This window comes from Pseudochaenichthys georgianus, chromosome 1 (assembly GCF_902827115.2).
Source record: "Pseudochaenichthys georgianus chromosome 1, fPseGeo1.2, whole genome shotgun sequence".
Lineage (NCBI taxonomy): Eukaryota > Metazoa > Chordata > Actinopteri > Perciformes > Channichthyidae > Pseudochaenichthys > Pseudochaenichthys georgianus.
In genome coordinates this window covers 20,067,392-20,087,737 of record NC_047503.1, presented here as the reverse complement: position 1 = coordinate 20,087,737, position 20,346 = coordinate 20,067,392, and the positions used below count along the sequence as shown (strand labels likewise).

Here is a 20,346-nt window from a genome sequence, read left to right as displayed (position 1 = left end):
TCACTCGTGTTTAGGTCCATATCGAGAGAAAGATAAATAATCTGAATTCAGGGTGCAGTTTACTTTGACGCGGGAGTGAGCAGCAGAGGTGGGGAGAGGCGGGGCTATTGCCTCATCATTATCAGAAAATGATCGTATAGGGCGTACACACGGAGCCGTTGGACCCCCCAGAGCGTTGCGTATGCCGTTCAATCCACCTTGGGACCCGTTATCGTTTCCTCAGTCGTTTAGTGCCGTATTCGGTCGTCCTCGTGTGGCCGAACGGTCTATATGACACTAAACAGTAACGCAAACGACCGTTTTCGTCCTCGTGTGGCCGCAGCCTCAGTCCGAGCTTTTATGTCTATATCTGTTTAACTGTCTGTACCTCCTCGATTTCTTAGAAAAGCTTATGAACACAAGTTGCTTGTTTTTTGTCCTTTTAGGATGGCAAAGAAAGCGTGGTGAAGGAGGTCTATCCGGGAGACAGTGTCCACAGCCTCCTTAGCATCCTGGATGTCATCACAGTATGTCACACCGACTTGCTACACACTCAAATGACACATACATGTGGCTTTTATTGTTGGACCCCACCCACCAACTTCCTTCTCATTGAGTCACAATCACCTGCTGACTCACTCATGTCCTTCACTAACATACACCTGGCTTGTACATTTATCACATACATTGTAGTTGTTATATAGTGTACATTTAAAATGAAATAGTTATCTTTAATCTCTAGGATTATCATTAAAATGTTTGAAATAGATTGTTTTTGTGTGTTTGTATACTGACGTGTGATATGTTATGATTGATATCTTAATAAAACATTGTCACAAAGGAACAACAACATTATTACTTCAAGAATGGTCTAGAATAAGCAATCTCTCACATAAGAACTTATTAAAATATGAAAATGTTCTGAAGTACTATGTGGGATCTTTGTGTCCAGGGCCACCAGAAGCCTTACAGAACTGTTTCAGCACGGGCTGCAGAGGTTTCCACTGTTCTCCGTTTACCCGTAGAGGCCTTCCTTGCTATATTCGAGAAGTACCCTGAGAGCCTGGTGCGGGTAGTACAGGTGGGTTGTTGTGTGTTTAATTCTGTTGGTTCCTCTTTCTCCCTCTATCTTTCTCGCTCTAGTGTTCCTGTATCGTTCAGTAGAAATGTACGCAGTCATTAAACTGAAGTGGTTTTATAATGTTGTGTCAGTTCGCATTAATGTGAAAAAACGACTCACTTCCTGTTTTATTTGTTTAGATTATCATGGTTCGTCTCCAAAGAGTAACAGTCCTAGCCCTGCACAACTATCTGGGGCTCACCAATGAGCTCTTCAGCCATGTGAGTTAACACACACACACACACACACACACACACAACACACACACACACACACACACACACACACACACACACACACACACACACACACACACACACACACACACACACACACACACACACACCACACACACACACACACACACACACCACACACACACACACACACACACACACACACACACACACACACACACCACACACACACACACACACACACACACACACACACCATACATTCCCATTGAAACATCTGCTGGTGATGTGGTTTGGCATTTTTCAGGAATTCAGCGCTATAAACTCAGCACACATGCTGTTTTTATTACAAATTGAGTTGCAATAAGCTAATGCTTTGTCTCTGTTTCACCTCTCCCCCATCTCACATCATACACATATCATTTGCAATGGTCCTGTAGGAAATGCAGCCTTCACGTCTTCCACCTCCATCTCCCCATCCAACTCGCACCAGTCCCATCCGGCATGGTAAGCGCTTCGGCAGCCTAACTGTGACAGAGGAGCATCGAGAAGCTGCCGTTAAGGGTGAAGCTACAGGTAGGGAGAAAAAGACAGATAGGAAATGATTATCTGTGTGAAATAAAATCTTAACTCTCTATTTCTGCCACCGTTTTGGGTTTAGTTTCTCTTCAAATTCCTTACCAGTGATTTTCTATATGTACCTACAGGAGGGGAACAAGGGAAGGACGGAGCAACAGTGCCAACTCTCAGCAGAACCATCTCCATGCCTGTGGACATTGCCGGTGAGGGACTTCTGCCCCTGTTCACAGAGAGATCATTTTTTCTTAATGTTCTTCAGTTTCAGCTGTACGATGTGCTATTTTGAGAAGGCACTTGCGTAGAAACATTGCTGAGATGCCTGAGGGGAAGAGATCAGAGTAGAAAGAAGATTTGTTGACAACGGCACCACAAAAGGGTCGACTCCCGTGTCCTAATACCAACCCCTCAGCTCTTCTCATGTCATACCAATCCACAATAAACAACACGTACAATACTTAGTTTCTGGGCATGTTGACGCCTGTCATATTGAAATCATTTTTAGTCAAGCTTTTACCCCCATTTCGTTTGCTTGTTTTTTTATCCCGCTGTATCTCTCTTTTTCAAATGAAGCACAGTGCAATAAGAAGGACTTATCTTTACCCTCTGCAGGTAACGGCATGTTAACTCAGAGAAATGTATGGCATGACAACACAGATGTTGAATGAGAACCAGCAGTGAAGTGAAACTGAGGGAAAATCTCACAGTCTCACCTTTTTTCACTAATTTGTTCACTCATTGATGAAGACAAAGGCAGACAGGTCCATTATCAAATAAAAACAATTTATAAAAATTAGATTTAAAAAATGCAAAAGAAAGAAAAAAAGTGTTTGAGTCTTCTTACTTTACAAACTGTTGGTGCCTGCATGAGCAATGAACTTGAAGTTTTAACAAACACTTCTCAGCCATTGTGCTTTAGCAAAACATATTTGAAATAATCTGAATATGATCTTCAGAAAATTGCTCCATAATTTGATCTGATTAAACCATAGGGTTTAAACATTATAACCTGCCGAAGTGAAGTAATATTTTTCCCCCTAACAACAAAAGCTGATTGTTGAATTAATACTGAATATCTCAATGTCTTTGTCTGTGCAGTTCTACAGACAGGCCTGAGATCGGACTTTGACATGGCGTACGAAAGGGGACGGATCTCTGTCTCTGCAGAGGATGGCAACACTCCTCCTACGTTTACTCGGGTCAGTACACTGCAGACTCTTGAGAAACAAAGAAGATAAGGTTAATTTATCTTGTGACATAACATTTGGTAACTACAGCTAGGGTTGCAAAATTACGGGAATTTTCAAAGATGGAAACTTTCCATGGGAATTAATTGGGAATTTTCAAAATTGAAGGTTGGCTCTTCACAGGGAAACATAGTTGGGGAAAGTATATTTTTGCATAATCTTGACTAAAACAAACAGATGCCATTCAAGTACACTTGAATATCCATGCCATATAGCACACTGCTTACTGCATGGCTATTGAGACCACACAAAGGTTCGCAACAGGCTCACAAATGTGAGAGTGGAAAAACTGGTTGGCATTCGGGCAAACCTAAGGCTCTTTGAGCCTGACACAGAGCCATCCTCAACAAGGCTGGACAGTGACACTGCAGAGGAAGACTCAGAGTGTGATGTTGATGAGGCCCAGGAAGAGCCTGTTGACTGAAAGGCTTTAGCAAAAATGCAGAGGATTGCTTGAAGGAAGTTTAATGGGACTTTTTGGAGGGAGAGGGGCTCTTTTCATTTAACATTTTGAATGGGACTTTGTGGGGATCTTTGGATGGGGGGTGCATTTTTGTTCACTTTTTAATGAGTGGGGTTGGGGGGATGAGTAATATTTAACTCAACATTCCGGTTTTCGTTCTTCAATGAAACAAATAATTGTTCAATAAAATAATTAAAACTTGTTCTGTTCTACTTTAAAAAAAAAAAACATTTAAAAAAAAAAAATCTGTTGAAATGTCATGTTTTTTGTTTAATTTTGCATCGAATATTTCCAAAATTCCCCAGCTTAACTTACAATGGAAACTTTCCGGAAACTTCCCGGAAATGTTTCGCCCCTTTGCAACCCTAACTAGTAACTACAGCAGAAGCTATGGGCGTGGGAAGGGGGGTGCTGAGGGCACTGCAGCACCCCCTAGCGGCAGGCAAGGGGTGCGGAGCTCCCCTGTCTGAATTATTATTTGACGGTTATTGCTGCTCCCGCTGTGCATAATCTGTGTAATATGTAGCCAATAAATTCCACATTGTTGGTAAAATAATATTTTGGCCTGCCCCAAATGTTTTTTCTGTAGCACCGGACAATTCTACCTCAATAATATAATACATTAACTGTGTTTTACGTGAACCTCATCATGACACTCGAGAGGACGGCAGGACATCTGCTTACAGTTGTGTTTCATCTGGGTGTTGAGAGATGTATCCATAGATCTCTTAATGTTGCTCTTCAAGTGCACCAGATTGATGCTTTTAACTTCAATATTTAACAAAAATCTTCCCGGGGGAGTATCCCCCCGGACCTCCCTAGAGGAGGTGAGGTCCGCTCCCCACTCGTAAAAAATAGCACTTTACCCCTGCCTATATGCCATGAGCTGATTATCGAGCCTTCATTGTAACAGTCGCGGGTGTACTGTGTGTTTGCGTGTGGGGATTGCTTTTGTGCGTGCTCTATAGTGCCCGTAATAGTGTTCACTGGAGTCCAGCACCTCAGCACCCCCACTCAAAATACCTTCCCGCGCCTCTGTTGCAGAACAAAGACTTCCGCACGGCATGAATAACAACAATCTTATCCAGTTTATTTAAATATTAACAAGTTTTTACTAGAAACGTTCTCATAGTGCAATCATACCTTTTTTGTATTGTTCAAAACATACAAGTTTTAAAAATATAAACGTGGATTAAACATTAAAGTACGTTAAAAACACAGCGACATAGTATGTGATATTATCCAACACTTAATAGGTTGTAATACTTAGTTAATCATCTCATCATTAGGCTATTACTCATAGATAATTCATACTTTTTTGCAGGGGAAGCTCTCCCAATCTAAAAAGAAGTCATAGTTTATATTGAAAATGTTTCATGTTTGTGAACCATTGCAGTCTACATCCCAGGACCAGCGGGAGAGGAAGGTGACCGTAGACGAGGTTCCCTCAGGGATCTATCTGTGTCCAGAGGAAGAGTCGGGAGTGGACAATATTTTTACACCTGTATCCAGTCGATCCAATGCTGCTTTGTTTGAGGATGCTCAGAAAGAGATCCTCAAACTCATGAACATTGAGGTTTGTTTTATTATTTTGCTTATTTATATTGTGTCTTTATTATATATTGGTATTAAATGGCACTTAAATAAAATGCCAAATCCACTACAGAAAATGTAAAAACAGTAAGGCAACATAAAATGTTGTCAAATGCCGGTTTTAAGCTTTTTTAAACAACTTGTATATATACATTTATTTCATCATATACAGTATACTGTAGGACCCACTTTCCTGGATTAAGAAATAACAGTAGGCTGATTACATTGTTATTTTTTGCATGAATGAACACATTGTCACTAATCACTCAGCACCATCTGCTGACAGATTATAATGGGGAAAAGTGGTCAGACAGTAGGCCCACTATACAGGAGCTAGGCCTGGAGTATAGATGGGTGGGGGGGGAAGGCTGCAGTGTCATGCCACAGAGACATGTGTTTGGTAATATATGTAAGGGGGAAAAATGAAGTAACAAAATCCAGCAGGTTTTAGATGGTGTCTGGTAGGAAGTTGTTAATACACATTTAATGAAACAAGCGGTAAACCCTCTCTGTGTGCCTCTTGGCGGTTATTTCTACACCTAATATTTCAAAACATTAGTGTATGTGTAATGAGACCAAAGCATGATGCCTTAAAGTTAGGGTATGTAAGTTTGAGAAACCGGCTCGAGATCGCTAGATTTGAAAATACACGACCGGAGAAAATCTGCCACTTCCTTACAGAGCCCCTCCTCCAACACACGAACGCGCACATGACCAATGAGGGCACGACATAAGTTTGTGCACAGATGGAAGGCTGACAGGCAGGTAGGCCAACCAGTTACTTTAGCCGGGTCGGGTAAGATGATTGGTCGTGCTTTTTACAGTACTACGGCTTCCACAGATGACGGTTTTTATGGATTTTTTGTCAAAGCACTTCAGATATTCATTGCTATCGGGATGTTAAGAGCATTCCATGGAATATAACAAAAAGTGTATCTCGAGCCGGTTTCTCAAACTTACATACCCTACCTTTAAGTACATGTTGCAGATTTGTCTGCAGCTTATGCTCCATGTAAGTAGAATGAAGACATTTAATCAAATGCTGCTTGATTGACCGTTGTTTTTTCTTTCTTCTAAAATCTAGGACCCATCTTTGTTAAATGGGAAAGTGACTCTGCACCAAGCAAAAGCTGGAGCCGTCTTGGCCAGACAGGGAGACCAGGTAGCCTACTTAACACAAGAATTACTGGACTCTTTTTGTAGACTCATAATAAACTTCAACTACAGAAGCAATGACATAAAGGAATACAAGGGGTCTTAAATTAGGCAGCTTTGGAAACTGTAAAAAAAACGTTAAGCTGATTATTTAAGCCCTAAAAATCCTTGTCATAGAACCTGCATAATATGTAAAAAAGGTCAAATAATCTACTCTGCATTTTGAATGTCTTTACAAACAGTGTGGAAAATCCAATTTCTACAAATAATCCAGTTTTTTTTCATTTTTTTTGTCTATATTTAACTAGTTTAAGAAGTTACACTTTATTTAAAAATGTTTAACTTACATGTAATAGGCTATACAAATTAAATGTATTACTCTTTTTGCTACCTGTGTGTCTATATTTTATTTACTTTTTCTATATTACTAACATCAGATTCTGGATTTAATATGTATTTGCTGCACTTTGCCTTGTAAAGTATAGTAGAAGTGGAAACAAACGCTAATCAAATACAATTTCAGATGTATGTAGTCAAGGCAAATCATTTTCCTCCCTTCTTTCTTTTTTCTTCTTCTCTCTTTTAGGATGCAAGTCTCCACTTTGTCCTGTCAGGTTGTCTGCATGTCTACCAGCGAATGATTGACAAGCAGGAGGCCGTCTGCCTGTTTGTGACCCACCCGGGGGAGATGGTGGGCCAGCTCGCTGTGCTCACTGGAGAGCCCCTCATCTTCACCATCAAAGCCATCAGAGAGTGTACTTATGTCAAGATCTCAAAGTCAGATTTCTACGAGTGAGTCAATCTCTTTCAAAATTCACGAACAAGGAAAAAACCCTCAATTTTTAATTGAAGCTTTCTGTACAAAATGTTTTTGGGAATCCAATATCTGGATTGCGTCCTGGGACATATTATGTTTCATGTAAATACAACAACATAACAACTAACTCACCAACAAAAAATTATACTGACCATCATTACTAAAATTGTATGCAGGGCAAACAATGTAATTGCTCCCTTTTACAGTCTGTGACCCAGGTACATTGAGGTCTACTTAGAAAACGTCAGTAGTTTAATTTAATTTCCTTCATAATTAATTGAAACCATTACAATTTCAGCTATAAATCATCTGCTTCCAATCAGTATTGATACTGGACAGCCAGTATGGCTCATGTCTGTGCCTGTGTGCTGCCCCCTGCAGGATCATGAGGGAGCAGCCCAGTGTGGTGCTGAGTGCCGCTCACACCGTGGCTATCCGCATGTCCCCGTTCGTCAGGCAGATGGACTTTGCTATTGACTGGATGGCTGTGGAGGCTGGCAGAGCTCTCTACAGGTTTAGCAAATATTGACCTTTCCTGTGCAAATTGATCTCGGTCAGTGTATTCATTTCCATGTATTGTCTTCCGTAATATCTGTGTTTCTTCTCTTCACATATACAGACAGGATGACCAGTCAGACTGCACCTACATTGTTCTGAATGGTCGTCTGCGTTCAGTAATCCGCAAGTCCAACGGCAAGAAGGAACTTGTTGGGGAATACGGCAGAGGAGACCTCATCGGAGTGGTGAGTCTTTCTCTCCTCAGTCAGAGAATTCTGCCTGCATGTCAAATAAATCTCAGCAAAATCAAATATTGAGCTAAAAGCAGATTGAAAAGGTAAAAATAGCTATCCGTTTAATGTGTTGATAAGCTGATATTGGGTATTTTTGTTTCATGTTGATTGCTATGTTGTCTGATTAGATGTAACCACATCCGGACAGTTTAAATACAAATTATTTCTTTACTAGATTGGTAGTTAAAACAGACACTGTATATTTCATATTTTGAAATATATTTATATAAAAATATAACAATTCCAATCATTGATGTAGGTTGATTGGTTATTTGTCTTTATATTCAACTTCTTACAACTGGGTTCCCACGGACCATTACAAATTTTTAAAGGGCTTTCAATTAAGCAATCTGAAAATATGGCCTTAATAGGTATTCAACTGTCATGTCTTAAAAAGATAAGCAGTTTGAAGTAGGATTTTCGTCCCCAGTGGCATTAAAAAGACAAAACATTCTTAAATCCAACTAGCCTTAAGCTCAAAGACCTCTGTAGTATAATTCTGTTTTATTGGTTCTGAAACATCTCACGATCTAGTGTAATGCTTTAGGTGGAGGCCTTGACCAGACAGCCGAGAGCGACCACCGTCCACGCTGTGAGAGACACAGAGCTGGTCAAACTTCCAGAGGGAACGCTCAACAACATCAAAAGACGATATCCACAGGTCAGTGACTTCTCCTAGATCTGGTTGTGGTTGTGTGTGCGGCTGAACTGGTTCTGATGCTTGTCGTGTGTTTAGGTGGTCACGAGGCTGATCCACTTGTTAGGACAGAAGATTCTGGGGAACCTGCAGCATGGTCGCGGGCCATTCTCAGGTGAGATGATGACTAGTAGCATTTTATGTGCATACAAACAGACGTTCTTTAACATACATTATACCCCATTAACATACTTTCTGTCTTTCTTTCTTCCAGGCTCAGCCCTGAGTCTGCCCACGATGACAGCCAGTGCTGATGTCACCAACCCTGCCAGCAACCTCTCCACGGTGGCTGTCCTGCCTGTGTGTGATGATGTGCCCATTAATGCATTCAACCTGGAGCTCAGCCATGCCCTCAGTGCCATCGGTAGGCCCACACAGTTTTCATTTGTCCACTACACCCTTTTTATCTTGAGTCTGGTATTGTTTGGTTATAACAAAAGTATTCATCATTTACTAATATTAGTTTTATGTTCTTCACTGTTTCTCTAGTAATATATTTTTGCACCACCTCTGTTGTTTGTCTTTCTCACTTTGACACTTGCAGGCCCAACTCTTCTATTAACCAGCGAAATTATAAGAGAGCGACTGGGTGCCTCTGCTTTGGACAGGTCAGTCTAACTATTATAAAAGCCTCTCAGTTCTAAGGCATAAATCGCATGGCAGCGATTAATTATAAAACCGTGCCAGCAGAGACACTTTTCCATCACTTTATTCCTGCTTTTCTCCTTTATCCGTCAGTGTCCATGAGTACCGTCTCTCCGGCTGGCTGGCCCAGCAGGAGGACATCAATCGGATTGTCCTGTACCAGACCGACAGCAGCATGACTCCATGGACTCAGCGCTGCATCCGCCAGGCTGACTGCATCCTCATCGTCGGCCTGGGGGACCAGGAACCTGCTCTGGGAAAGGTATGCTTGGTCCTAGGAAATAAGAAGGAGAAAGGGGGGACATTATATTAACCAATAAGACTTACAAATACAAATAATAATACATGTACTCTCTTTGTCTATTTTCAAATGTTGTCTCCGTCCTCTTGTCTCCGTCCTCCAGTTGGAGCAGATGCTGGAGAACACAGCGGTTCGTGCTCTGAAGCAGCTGGTCCTTCTGCACAGAGAGGACGGGCCAGGCCCCTCCAGGACGGTCGAGTGGCTCAACATGCGCAGCTGGTGCTCTGGACATCTGCACCTCAAGTGTCCCCGCAGGGTCTTCTCCAGACGCAGCCCCAGCAAAATAGTAAGCAGAAAAGTTAACTCTCTTTCCTAGCTTTAAAAAAAAAGTTATTCTTTAATTTGCCACGTACATATATTGTATAATTGTACGCTTTCAGAATCAGGTCCTTTCAAAATTGTAGAGTGCATTTATAAAAAATATCTGGTAAATCTATTGAGCTTCAACCTGAGAAATGGGCAAGAACATTATTTTCTTAACATTTTAGTTTAGAGTTACAGCTTTGATGTGATTTTCATGTGTATATTCTATGTTTGTGCAGAGGGATGTATATGAAAAGGTGTTTGAGAAAACGGCAGACAGGCACAGTGATTTCTCTAGGCTGGCCCGAGTTCTGACCGGAAACAGCATCGCCTTGGTGCTGGGAGGAGGTGGAGCCCGGTGAGTCACGTCTACAGACTTTAAAAAGCCTTTGTGTTTTGTGATATGAAAAATGTAGGTTAATGCGGATAAGGATTTTGTAATGTAAAAATGTTATACTATACTTTTTTATATCAAGGGAACATCTCATGTCATTTTACCAACTAACAACATAAACAGTTATCTAGTGTACCTGACAGTTTGTGTTTACTCATGCAGAGGCTGCTCTCATGTGGGTGTGATCAAAGCTATGGAGGAAGCAGGGATTCCTATTGACATAGTGGGTGGCACCTCAATCGGCTCATTCATTGGTGCACTGTACGCTGAGGAGAGGAGTGCCGTCAGAACCAAGCAGAGAGCCAGAGAGTGGTCCAAGGTACAGCTGGAATTTATATAAATGTTTCAATCATTTCTGTCTTAGACTAGCACATTTGACTTGTAAATGAAAAAGGTTAGTTAATGAGCAGCCTTTAATTCGGTGGATTGCAAAATATTGAAAGGGAAATGCTTAAAACAGTGTTGTAGTCAAGTCACCAATTCACCAGTCCAAGTCACTCTCGAGTCCCCACTTTTCGAGTCCAAGTCCGAGTCACCTAGGGAGAGTCGGAGTCGATTCCAAGTCCGAGTCACCCAAGGAGTGTCCAAGTCAAGTCCGAGTCACAAGTCTTCATGTATTAATCTTAGTGGATACAGTATATGTGTTGAAATGTAGCTGCTTCTCTACATTCCTTTTAGAGTCTATCTCATTCTCCTCCTTTGAACTGAGCCTGTTTGAGCTGGGACGGATTAATCCTGTACTCTGTGCGGTGGTCTACCGACCGCCCAAGTACAACAAACACTTTATAAAGGAGTTCTCTGAACTATTGGCCGGTATCGTGACAAACTATGACAGCGTTTTTAATTGTCGGGGATTTTAATGTGCATGTCTGTTGTATCTCTAAACCACTAGCTAAAGACTTTCTTGATGTTCTAGATGCTTTTAACTTCATACAATGTCTCTGGCCCTACGCAAGAGCATGGGCACACATTAGACCTAGTCTTATCCCATGGTCTGCTCATTTCAAATGTCAATTTGTGTGAGGCAGCTTTATCGGATCACCTGCCTGTGCTATTTGATTTTATTCTGCCCTGTCATAGTCTTAAATCATGCGCTGCTGTCCGTCACGGTCGTATGATGAAACCCTCCACTGCTGCTAGTTTCTCCCCTGCATTTGTAAACTTAGCCCAGTCTGATACTATGTCCTCTGACTCCATGGACACTGAGCTATTAACCTCAGCCTTTCTCTCTTCCTGCACTGGAGCTCTTGACATTGTTGCTCCCCTGAAACTCATGCACCCCAGAGCTAAATCTGAACCCTGGCTCAATGACGTCACTCGTGCCGGCAGGCTGAGCGCAGGTGGAAGAAGGACAAGCTTCATGTAACTCATGACATTTTGAAAGAGAGTTGGAGAAAGAGCACTGTAAAAGCTGAAAAGATGAGTTACTTTTCAGATATTATTTCTAGTCATTTAAACAAACCTTGTGTTCTTTTTAAAACCATTGATGCTATGTTAAACTCTCCTTTATCCACTTGTATTGATGCTTCAACTGAGGTGTGTGAAAAATTCCTCTGCTATTTTATAGACAAGATCTCCACTATTAGAGCCAGTATCTCACCACCCTCTTTTGACCCCTCCATTGACATCACATGCACTGCTGTCTTCCAGCAGTTTGGATCTGTGTCGTTGTCATCTCTTAGTGACATTGTTGCTAAATTAAAACCCTCATCTTGTCCCACAGACCCAGTCCCTCCTCGACTTTTTAAAGAGATATGGGACACTATTGGATCTTATGTCCATACAATTATAAATAGCAGCCTAGAGTCCGGTTCTGTGCCAGTTTATTTCAAACAAGCGGTTGTGGCACCCCTGTTAAAAAATAAATAAAATATGGACACTTCTCAAATTACAGACCCATCTCGAAGCTTTCTTTTATTTCAAAAATATTAACAGTAAACTTGTGTCCAATTTGACTGTACAGGCCATGAACTCTGTATTTAAAACGGTGCTGGACCTGACCTATCCCATCACTTCCATGTTCTCTGGGGCTGCCTTCAACACCAGCATCTATAAAGTGTTCCTGGACAAACAAGCTGAGGTGAGGAATCTCCTAAAAAGTCATTCTCAAGTTTGGAGTTCAAAAATGTTAAAATGTTTTGCTGCAGTAAGGTCTGCCAGACCCTGAGAGGTTTATGTTTATGAAGCAGTCACTGGAAAAAGGTACCTTTAGGACACTGTAATACTTTCTGTGCCCCCAGGACCTGTGGCTGCCATACTTCAACGTCACCACTGACATCACGGCCTCAGCCATGCGTGTCCACCAGGATGGTAAGTGAGAGCTGAGCTGACTGCAGTGGCCGCTTTATCAGATCACTATCGCCATTGGCTGAGTGTTTTTTTAAGATTTAGATAAGCTCAGGACATTACATCTGTGTGTTAGTTCGTACACTATTTGATAGCTTTAGACCAGCATGCATAAATGCCAGCACATACACATAAACACAAGAAAGGATGTTATTAATTTAATTTAACAAAACTCAATCAATAATACTGCTCTCTATGACCGAAAACTAATTTCTGAAATTGGCATTGTCATCAATTCTTGTATCAAAAATAATTAAGCATTGAATAATGCTGGCAGCAGACAGTCAAGAGTGAAATGGCAACCTAGCTAAAGTTATTTTCTAAGTGAATGTAATGCTATGCTATTGCACTCAAATGTTAGTGACACTAGCCCTTTTGCATTTCATATATTTATACAATAAGTCTCTAAATATTGTAGGCGAAAATGTGTGTAATATGCTTCATCTCGAGTGACTGCATGCTCTCTGATTTATGGTTTAAGGCGGGTGTACTTCGAACTAAATTGAAGTTGTTGCATTATAAAACTGCTGCTAAATAGTTACTAGGATTCCTTATGCGTTTGTGACGCTCCCACAATGCAGTTCGGCAAAGCGTGACGTCAAACCATTCAAAGTGAATGGGCAGAGGCGTTGAAGCTTCAACGCACGCCGCCATGTGGACGGGCCGCAATAGTTTCCTCACCGGCTGGAGGACTTTGCGTCTTGTTGGATATAGACAATATTAAGTTCCATACAACAGTGTAACATTTTTCTCAAATTCAATGACTACAATCCAAAAACACAAGGCTCAGAGATCATTTTAAAAAGCAGCAGCCATTTAAATCATATTATAGATGATTTACAAGCAATAATGTGTTATTGACTGGGGAAATAAACATACTACTTTCTTTAGCCAACATGCATACACTGCAGCCATCAAAGCCAAATTAATTCTTCATTTTTAGTAACAAAGCCCCTTTTTTAGTCTCCATAAACCTGCCAGTTTCAATCTTGTTTGGAGTACACCACGGCCAAGGGCTGAGACAGGTTTGACTTAATAAGTGCAAAAGAAAACACTTTCTAGATGTTTCTATGCCGGTGACTGTATTTAATGATATAATTGCAAATGTGTTCTGTTTGACTTGAGTAAATGCACCATCCCTAACATTAGCTGAAGCCCAAAAGACCTCCCTCACAACCCTGCAAATCCAGTTTGCCATTTTTCGATGCCATTTAACTTTTCAGTCAAATCATTTAATGCTACCACTGTCATGTACAGTAAGTTGCACCAACTTAAGACATAGCGAGTCTTAAGGCAACGTTCTGAATTATTATAATTTAGGCTGGTGACTGGATTTGAGGGGTTTTCTTATGTTAGCACCTTGTCATGTGTTTGAAATAACTGCTGGAGCAAAGCTTCCTCTCTCTAAATCCTTTTTCCTATCATTACTTTTCCAATCTTTTACAGCAATAGTTTCCTCCCCTTTATCTCTTTGGTTTCTCCTTTTATTTGAGTTCACTCTTTCTTTCGTTGTCTATTTGTTCTTTTAATTTTCCAATTTTTAACTATCTTTCAAACAGTTTTTATATCTAGAATTTGTATTTTCTGTCTCTATTAAACTTCTCTTCTTTCTTAGTAACTTCCTGCCTTTTCATACACTAAATTCATATAACTGTAGATTTTATATAGTTTAGTTATCTCCCACATTTGAGTCTAAAACTCCCTGATTATGCCCTTTGATTATAATCCTGACATCCGGTCTTTGTGCACATAGAGATATCACAGATCTGTCCATCCGTAGGTAACTTCATAGACAAATAACGTGTGTAGTTGCTGACCCCAAAAATGCTGACTCCTCTCCCATGTCCATATCAACATGTAGGATCCAGAACACTCCCCCCTGCTTCCCCCTCATGACTCCCTATGACCTCCCATTTTGATTCTATCATTCATCATAATTCTGGGCTTTCTGTAGTTTTTCTGGTGTGCTTTTGTCAAACATAGCTAGCTTGATGCTAACCTGAATGTGTCACTTTCGCTCCTGTTTGAATTACATATTTTATCCAGAGAGAAAAACAAATAAGACTAATATCTGAGAAAACTTAAGATTAAACACAAATCAGGAATATTTCCGGTAAAACCTTTTCCAGTTTCACCTGCAGTTTTCACTTCAGTCTGGAGTATTTAGTTAAACAGTAAACAGCTCTTCCTGATATCACGGACTCTATCTCAGTCTTTCTCCCTCTTTTGCCTCTCTCGTTGCCTGTCTCTCACTCTCTGCCTGTCTTCCTCCTACCTTGCTTGAAGAACTCGTCATCTAACACTAATACTACTTTTTATATGCCTAATGAACACATCAAAACTAAAACTTGCATTACTGTTTTTGGGTTGTAAATCTGATTTACTTAGATCTCGTTTCATTTATCCGACGTATTTGATATCATTCATATCACAGACTGTTTATTTATACGTAGTTTAAGTTGTGTTGTTATTGTGTTTTATTATTTCGGTATCTTGTCATCATTCTGAACAAAGTCCATTATACTTCCTTATCAGCCTTTGAAAGGTTATAATTAATTGGCCTAGAGTATGCTTTTATTTAAAATTGGCCTCTTAACGTTTTGTTAGATAGCACAGGTAGAAGTAAATTATTTTTGTTGACATTGTATTCCCCCTCCTCTCTGTTTTGCTCCTTGCAACCTCTTTCACTTTACTTCTCTTTGTTGCGGGCGTTTCTTACTCTAAATCTTTCTCTCTCGACCTTTACTCTCTTTCTCAGCATTCTTCTCCCTCTCTCTCTTTCTCCCTCTCTCTCTCTCTCTCTCTTTCTCTCTCTCTCTATACTCTATACTTTATGTCTTTCCTGCTCTCTTTATCCATCTGTGACGTTGAGTCGGGTCCATATTTGATGTGTTCCTCCTTCTACATCTCCATTTCCCGACAGGTTGCGTCTGGCGATATGTTAGAGCCAGCGCCTCCTACACCCCCTATTTACCTCCCCTGTGCGACCCCAAGGATGGCCACTTGCTTGTGGATGGTTGCTATGTTAACAATGTCCCAGGTCAGATTTTAAAAACCCGCTCACCAAAACATCCTCCTCTCATCCTTAAGTCGACAATCGACCACTCGGCGTCCCTCCTCCTCTTTCTTGTCCTCTCCCTCCCAAGTTCTCACTCGTAACTAACCCCACCCTGACCAGGTGGACACTGGGAGCCCATGGTTTGGAAGGAAAGACTAAATCCACTATACGTCTTTTGATTGAGCCAAGCAGTGCCTCATCTTATACTGGCCAATATTACATTAACTCCAATTGGCTTTTTCGATTCACCCACACAGCACATGTTCTACTGTTGGCTTTGCACAACCTCTAAATATAACTGCTGAGATTTAGACTTTCTTAGTAACTTTGAGGTTTTGCCCATGCATGTCTGGACGTCTATGGGACATAAAGAGATGCATGATGGTCCGGATTCTTCTGGCCCCCTAAGTAGATTTGCTAAACTTTTGAACCTTCCATTTAATTACCATCAAGTTCTGGATGAGGCTTGTATTCACTATTTGTAATGACCTTACGTGGCATTATAATGATCAAACTGATCGTTTGAATATCAATTAATCATGCGTGTTACCTTCTATTCTTTGCCTCGACTTTGAAATTAATTAAATGGGGGGTTATGGACAGTTTTAGCCCAAAAATCTGTTTGCATGCCCCCATTTGCTTTAATTCACCTTACTTTTCTCGGTTTACTGTTAAGGCATGCCAAATAAAGGTTTTCTTCATGAATTAAACGTCACGGGGGCTAAGTCATTGATGAACAAATGGTCATTTAGCGGGTGACATACCTTTTTAAGTGGTATGGATTGAGCTGGATTTTCCTTGTGAGATTAGGGACTGGGCAGTATTGTGTACTTCGATTAAAGGAAATCTAGTAGCGTTGCAGGAGACACTTAGTGGAGATAGTGATCGGCTGCACCATGTCAACATCGCATCTGTCTATCGGTCAGGATCATTGTGCGTTTCATTGGGCCTAAATGCGTCTGTCCTTTGGACTGTAATGCAGCTTGTTTTCCTTGTATTCTATAAGACGGTTGAATTGCTACCGTTTCATTTCAATCACTTCTACCAACAAAAACATGCGAAGCCTCCCCTACATGTACAGCACCTGTCCTCTCCCCTAGCTTTGCTTGCTTCTATGTGCATGCCAGTGTTGCGCACTGTGAGCCATATGTTTCTTTATATATTGATGGCATGGATTGCTTATTAATTTTTCTATAGATTTTTTATCATTATTTAGGATGATGTGTTCTGGATCCTGCTGTTGCCCTTTGTACATCATGTACAAAATACATAAAGCTGTAGGTTTTAGTGAATCCCCTCAAGTCATATTTCAGTAAATGGATTCTTCTTCAGCATTTACATATACTTCAAGCATAGATGCACCCCAACGCTTCTCTCTGTGGTGCTCCCTATCCTTCCAACCCATGCAGCACCCTTCCTGCTCCTGCCCCCTGCTGGCACTGAGCTGGACTGCAGGACTGGGCAGGCTGGGTGCTTCCCTGCCATGTTCACGGTGAAGAATCTCCAAATATTGTCACAGCATCTGCCGCTGCTCATTCTCTCACATCTAGACAATTAATACATTATTCTTTAATTATTCTCAATCAATATCATGATTGGTTTCATCTTACATTTTTATACGATTTTGCTTTAGAAAGAAGCTTATAACATGACCCCATGCCCTAAAGCACTGTTGTTGTTGTTGTTGGGACACTGTTTGGAGATTCAACCATCCTTGGTGCTCTGTGATGGTTGCCATTTACTTTTTTACCTTTACGCACAAGTCACACAGGGTCTCTGTGCAAGGTAATGAGGTTTGAGGTGGTTTACTACAGAGTGTAAAGGTGGGCAGAACTACAGTCCTAGCCTTTGCAGGGATCGGCTACCTTCTTTGTCCGACCTCCCTCTTATGTTGGGATTGTGGTCTGTGTCGACACTAACCTGAAACGTATAGCAAACATTATTGAGATGTTATCGACCTCCCCTTCCTCCTCCCCTTCCTGGTGTGTCAGGCTCTCTGTGGCGCTATGTGCGGGCGAGCATGACCCTCTCGGGGTACCTGCCGCCTCTCTGCGACCCCAAAGATGGCAACTTGCTAATGGACGGTGGCTACATCAACAACCTGCCAGGCAAGTAGAGGTGGTACCCCCTCTCACCCTAGAAAACAATCCTCAATGTCCATCAAACTCCTGTCCCACAGAGGAGAGGAGAGGGGAGATGGAGTGAGGGACGGGGATGATTATTATGAGTCGTTTTTTGTAGGCTACGGTAAGTATGTAAATTTGAGGTTTTCTTAATGCGAATGAATGGAAGTCAAGTTGTAGTGGAGGAGTGTGCTGAGTTTTCCCTGTCGGAATATGGAGCCAGTTCAAACCTTCAAATGAGACAAATTGTATCCACATTTTTGTGTTTAGTAAGGAAACGATTTCTATCAGACCCTGACATTTTCTTTGTATTACAAGATGGGGAGAATTCAGCATTTAAACTTGTGATGAGGCTGGATTCGAATGTAAATGAGGACACGGTCACACTTAAACACTTTACACTTTGTTATTCAAGCGATACCACATTGAAAAGGGGAATGTGTTATTAGCCTGTCAAACAGCCCGGTGTCAGAAAGGCGTCAAATAAAAAATGCTTAGAGGGGTTACCAACTGTATCAAATTGGAAGGGAAAAGAAGATTAGCAGTTCTTTACATTAAGACCATAGTGTGATTTTGCTATAATTATGCCATACGACACCAGTCTGCTTTGAGATATTAAAGTCAGGTTCCCCTCATGTCAAAATGAGCACTTGTCTGTAGAGCTGGGCAATATTTCACCTTGAGCTGAATCATACTGTGGTGATATGATCATATCATGTTATCATTAGGATGTGCAAATTAATGATTTCAAGCAAATTGTCATTTAAAAACAACAAAAGGAGTTATTGAAGTTCTAGTTTATCACTTATGAGGAGTTTGGATTCATGTAATTCATGAGTTTTGCTTGAACCTCAGTAAGATGTGTTCTATGGTTAAGATTGATATCAGAAAAATATCCTTCCTAATATTCTGTTAATAAAACAATATTGCCCAGCCATACAATTTGTGTTCATTAATACAACAATTACTTTGGTGTGCAAATGATAACTCCCCTTGAGTCGGTCTCTGTGTCGCTATGGTAAAGAACATATTCTGTCTAGAAACAGCAGGGCCATGTTTCACAGTGCTCTGGACTGAGCTGCTGTAATTCTCTCTCTGCTCGTTCTTGAGGTCTGTGAAAAGTGAGGCTTTGCTTTTTGGGTCCAAAGATTGATTTAACTCAAGGCTCTTTAAAAATCAACATTGTTTATTTCTGACTCTTGTTTCTCTGCCTGCTCTCTCAGGAGTTTGTGCTCAATCAGCTGCATTTTCTAGTTGTTCTTGGCACTATGGATCAGTGCGTTGGGCTTGTGGGACGTCTTCCTGTTTTTCTGTCTTAGAATAGGCTCAACACCACAAAAATGCTCGCTGTCCCAACGCTCGTTTTAACACTAGAAAGTCAGTGAGAAAGGTAATGACCTCTGGCATTGTGCCCATTGGCCAGGGAAGTCTAGATTTTCCACTTTCAAAGTTGCAGTGTTTCCTGTCACTAATTGGCTATAAATCCTCTGCAGTGTATCTGACCACTGAAACATTTTTGTGGTGTAAGTCTGTTCAAACATTGTGCTGCTAAAATTAATGTTTAATGAAATAAATATATATATATATATATATATAATAACACAGGATCCGTTGTTTTACCATCTCTGCTGCTGGATTTTGCCGTGCTGTGTTTGTGCGTCTGTGTGTGAATTCTGGTGGTTGCTACACGTTCAACAGCGGACATTGCGAGGAACATGGGTGCCAGAACAGTTATTGCCATCGACGTAGGTAGCCAAGATGAGACCGACCTCTGTAACTATGGAGACAGCCTGTCTGGCTGGTGGTTGCTTTGGAAACGGATCAATCCCTGGGCAGAGAAAGTGAAGGTACAGTTGGCAGCCCAAGGTTCTGGCTACTATTGGTGACTCAGCATCTTATGAATACTGAGTAGTGCATTTTTTTTAAATAAATATGTAGAAGAGGGGATCTGCTCTGTCTGCAGATTGCGAAATACATGTGTTAATTTCTGGTTCTTACACTGTTCCTTCCCCAGGTCCCCGACATGGCAGAGATCCAGTCTCGGCTGGCTTACGTCTCTTGTGTGCGGCAGTTAGAGGTTGTAAAGAAGAGCGCCTACTGCGAGTACATCAGACCGCCCATCGACCGCTTCAAGACCATGGACTTCGGCAAGTTTGACGAGATTTATGTAAGTAACTTTATAAATAATGCCTGTTTTTACCATCCACTTGGACACAAGGATAGTTCAATTACATTTTGGTGGTCAAAGGTCATGGTCACTTTAATCATTAGGCATGTCATGTGGTTCCCACTGCCACATCCTAAACACAATACCCAGCCAATTACCCACATTGAAGACAAGTTAGCCAAAGAGCTAGCAGGAAATGTGCTTTAACTCCGTAACTCTCTCTATTTTAGCTGTGAACACTAGCTGTACCTCTGTTACACCTCTGATTGCACCTCACACAATGATTCACTGCAGCACGTACAAAATACAGTTTTGAAGATGTATGTTCTTCTGAAGTATAGATCATTGCCGCAACTAGCAGCACATTTTAACAT

At 41.2% G+C, this 20,346-nt stretch overlaps 1 protein-coding gene and 1 long non-coding RNA gene across 4 annotated transcripts in view; one reads left to right on the top strand and one right to left on the bottom strand.

Moving 5' to 3' along the window:
- Positions 1 to 20,346, bottom strand: part of LOC139434510 (uncharacterized) — a 385,392-nt gene that overhangs the window by 352,248 nt on the left and 12,798 nt on the right. The gene's annotated exons all lie outside the window — the stretch shown is intronic.
- Positions 1 to 20,346, top strand: part of pnpla6 (patatin-like phospholipase domain containing 6) — a 32,313-nt gene that overhangs the window by 9,140 nt on the left and 2,827 nt on the right. The window contains exons 10-34 of one of the 3 annotated variants that reach the window (XM_034111836.1): positions 426 to 506; positions 932 to 1,060; positions 1,240 to 1,320; positions 1,737 to 1,872; positions 2,004 to 2,078; positions 2,971 to 3,071; positions 4,979 to 5,158; positions 6,260 to 6,337; positions 6,917 to 7,122; positions 7,529 to 7,660; positions 7,767 to 7,890; positions 8,486 to 8,599; positions 8,675 to 8,750; positions 8,850 to 8,999; positions 9,180 to 9,243; positions 9,374 to 9,542; positions 9,685 to 9,867; positions 10,124 to 10,242; positions 10,441 to 10,597; positions 12,242 to 12,358; positions 12,519 to 12,588; positions 15,548 to 15,664; positions 17,674 to 17,790; positions 19,504 to 19,652; positions 19,820 to 19,972. In XM_034111836.1, coding sequence (XP_033967727.1) covers positions 426 to 506; positions 932 to 1,060; positions 1,240 to 1,320; positions 1,737 to 1,872; positions 2,004 to 2,078; positions 2,971 to 3,071; positions 4,979 to 5,158; positions 6,260 to 6,337; positions 6,917 to 7,122; positions 7,529 to 7,660; positions 7,767 to 7,890; positions 8,486 to 8,599; positions 8,675 to 8,750; positions 8,850 to 8,999; positions 9,180 to 9,243; positions 9,374 to 9,542; positions 9,685 to 9,867; positions 10,124 to 10,242; positions 10,441 to 10,597; positions 12,242 to 12,358; positions 12,519 to 12,588; positions 15,548 to 15,664; positions 17,674 to 17,790; positions 19,504 to 19,652; positions 19,820 to 19,972 — 3,078 coding nt within the window. The remainder of the gene's footprint in view (positions 1 to 425; positions 507 to 931; positions 1,061 to 1,239; positions 1,321 to 1,736; positions 1,873 to 2,003; positions 2,079 to 2,970; positions 3,072 to 4,978; positions 5,159 to 6,259; positions 6,338 to 6,916; positions 7,123 to 7,528; positions 7,661 to 7,766; positions 7,891 to 8,485; positions 8,600 to 8,674; positions 8,751 to 8,849; positions 9,000 to 9,179; positions 9,244 to 9,373; positions 9,543 to 9,684; positions 9,868 to 10,123; positions 10,243 to 10,440; positions 10,598 to 12,241; positions 12,359 to 12,518; positions 12,589 to 15,547; positions 15,665 to 17,673; positions 17,791 to 19,503; positions 19,653 to 19,819; positions 19,973 to 20,346) is intronic. The other 2 variants (XM_034111917.1, XM_034111981.1) reach the window with 2 other exon arrangements.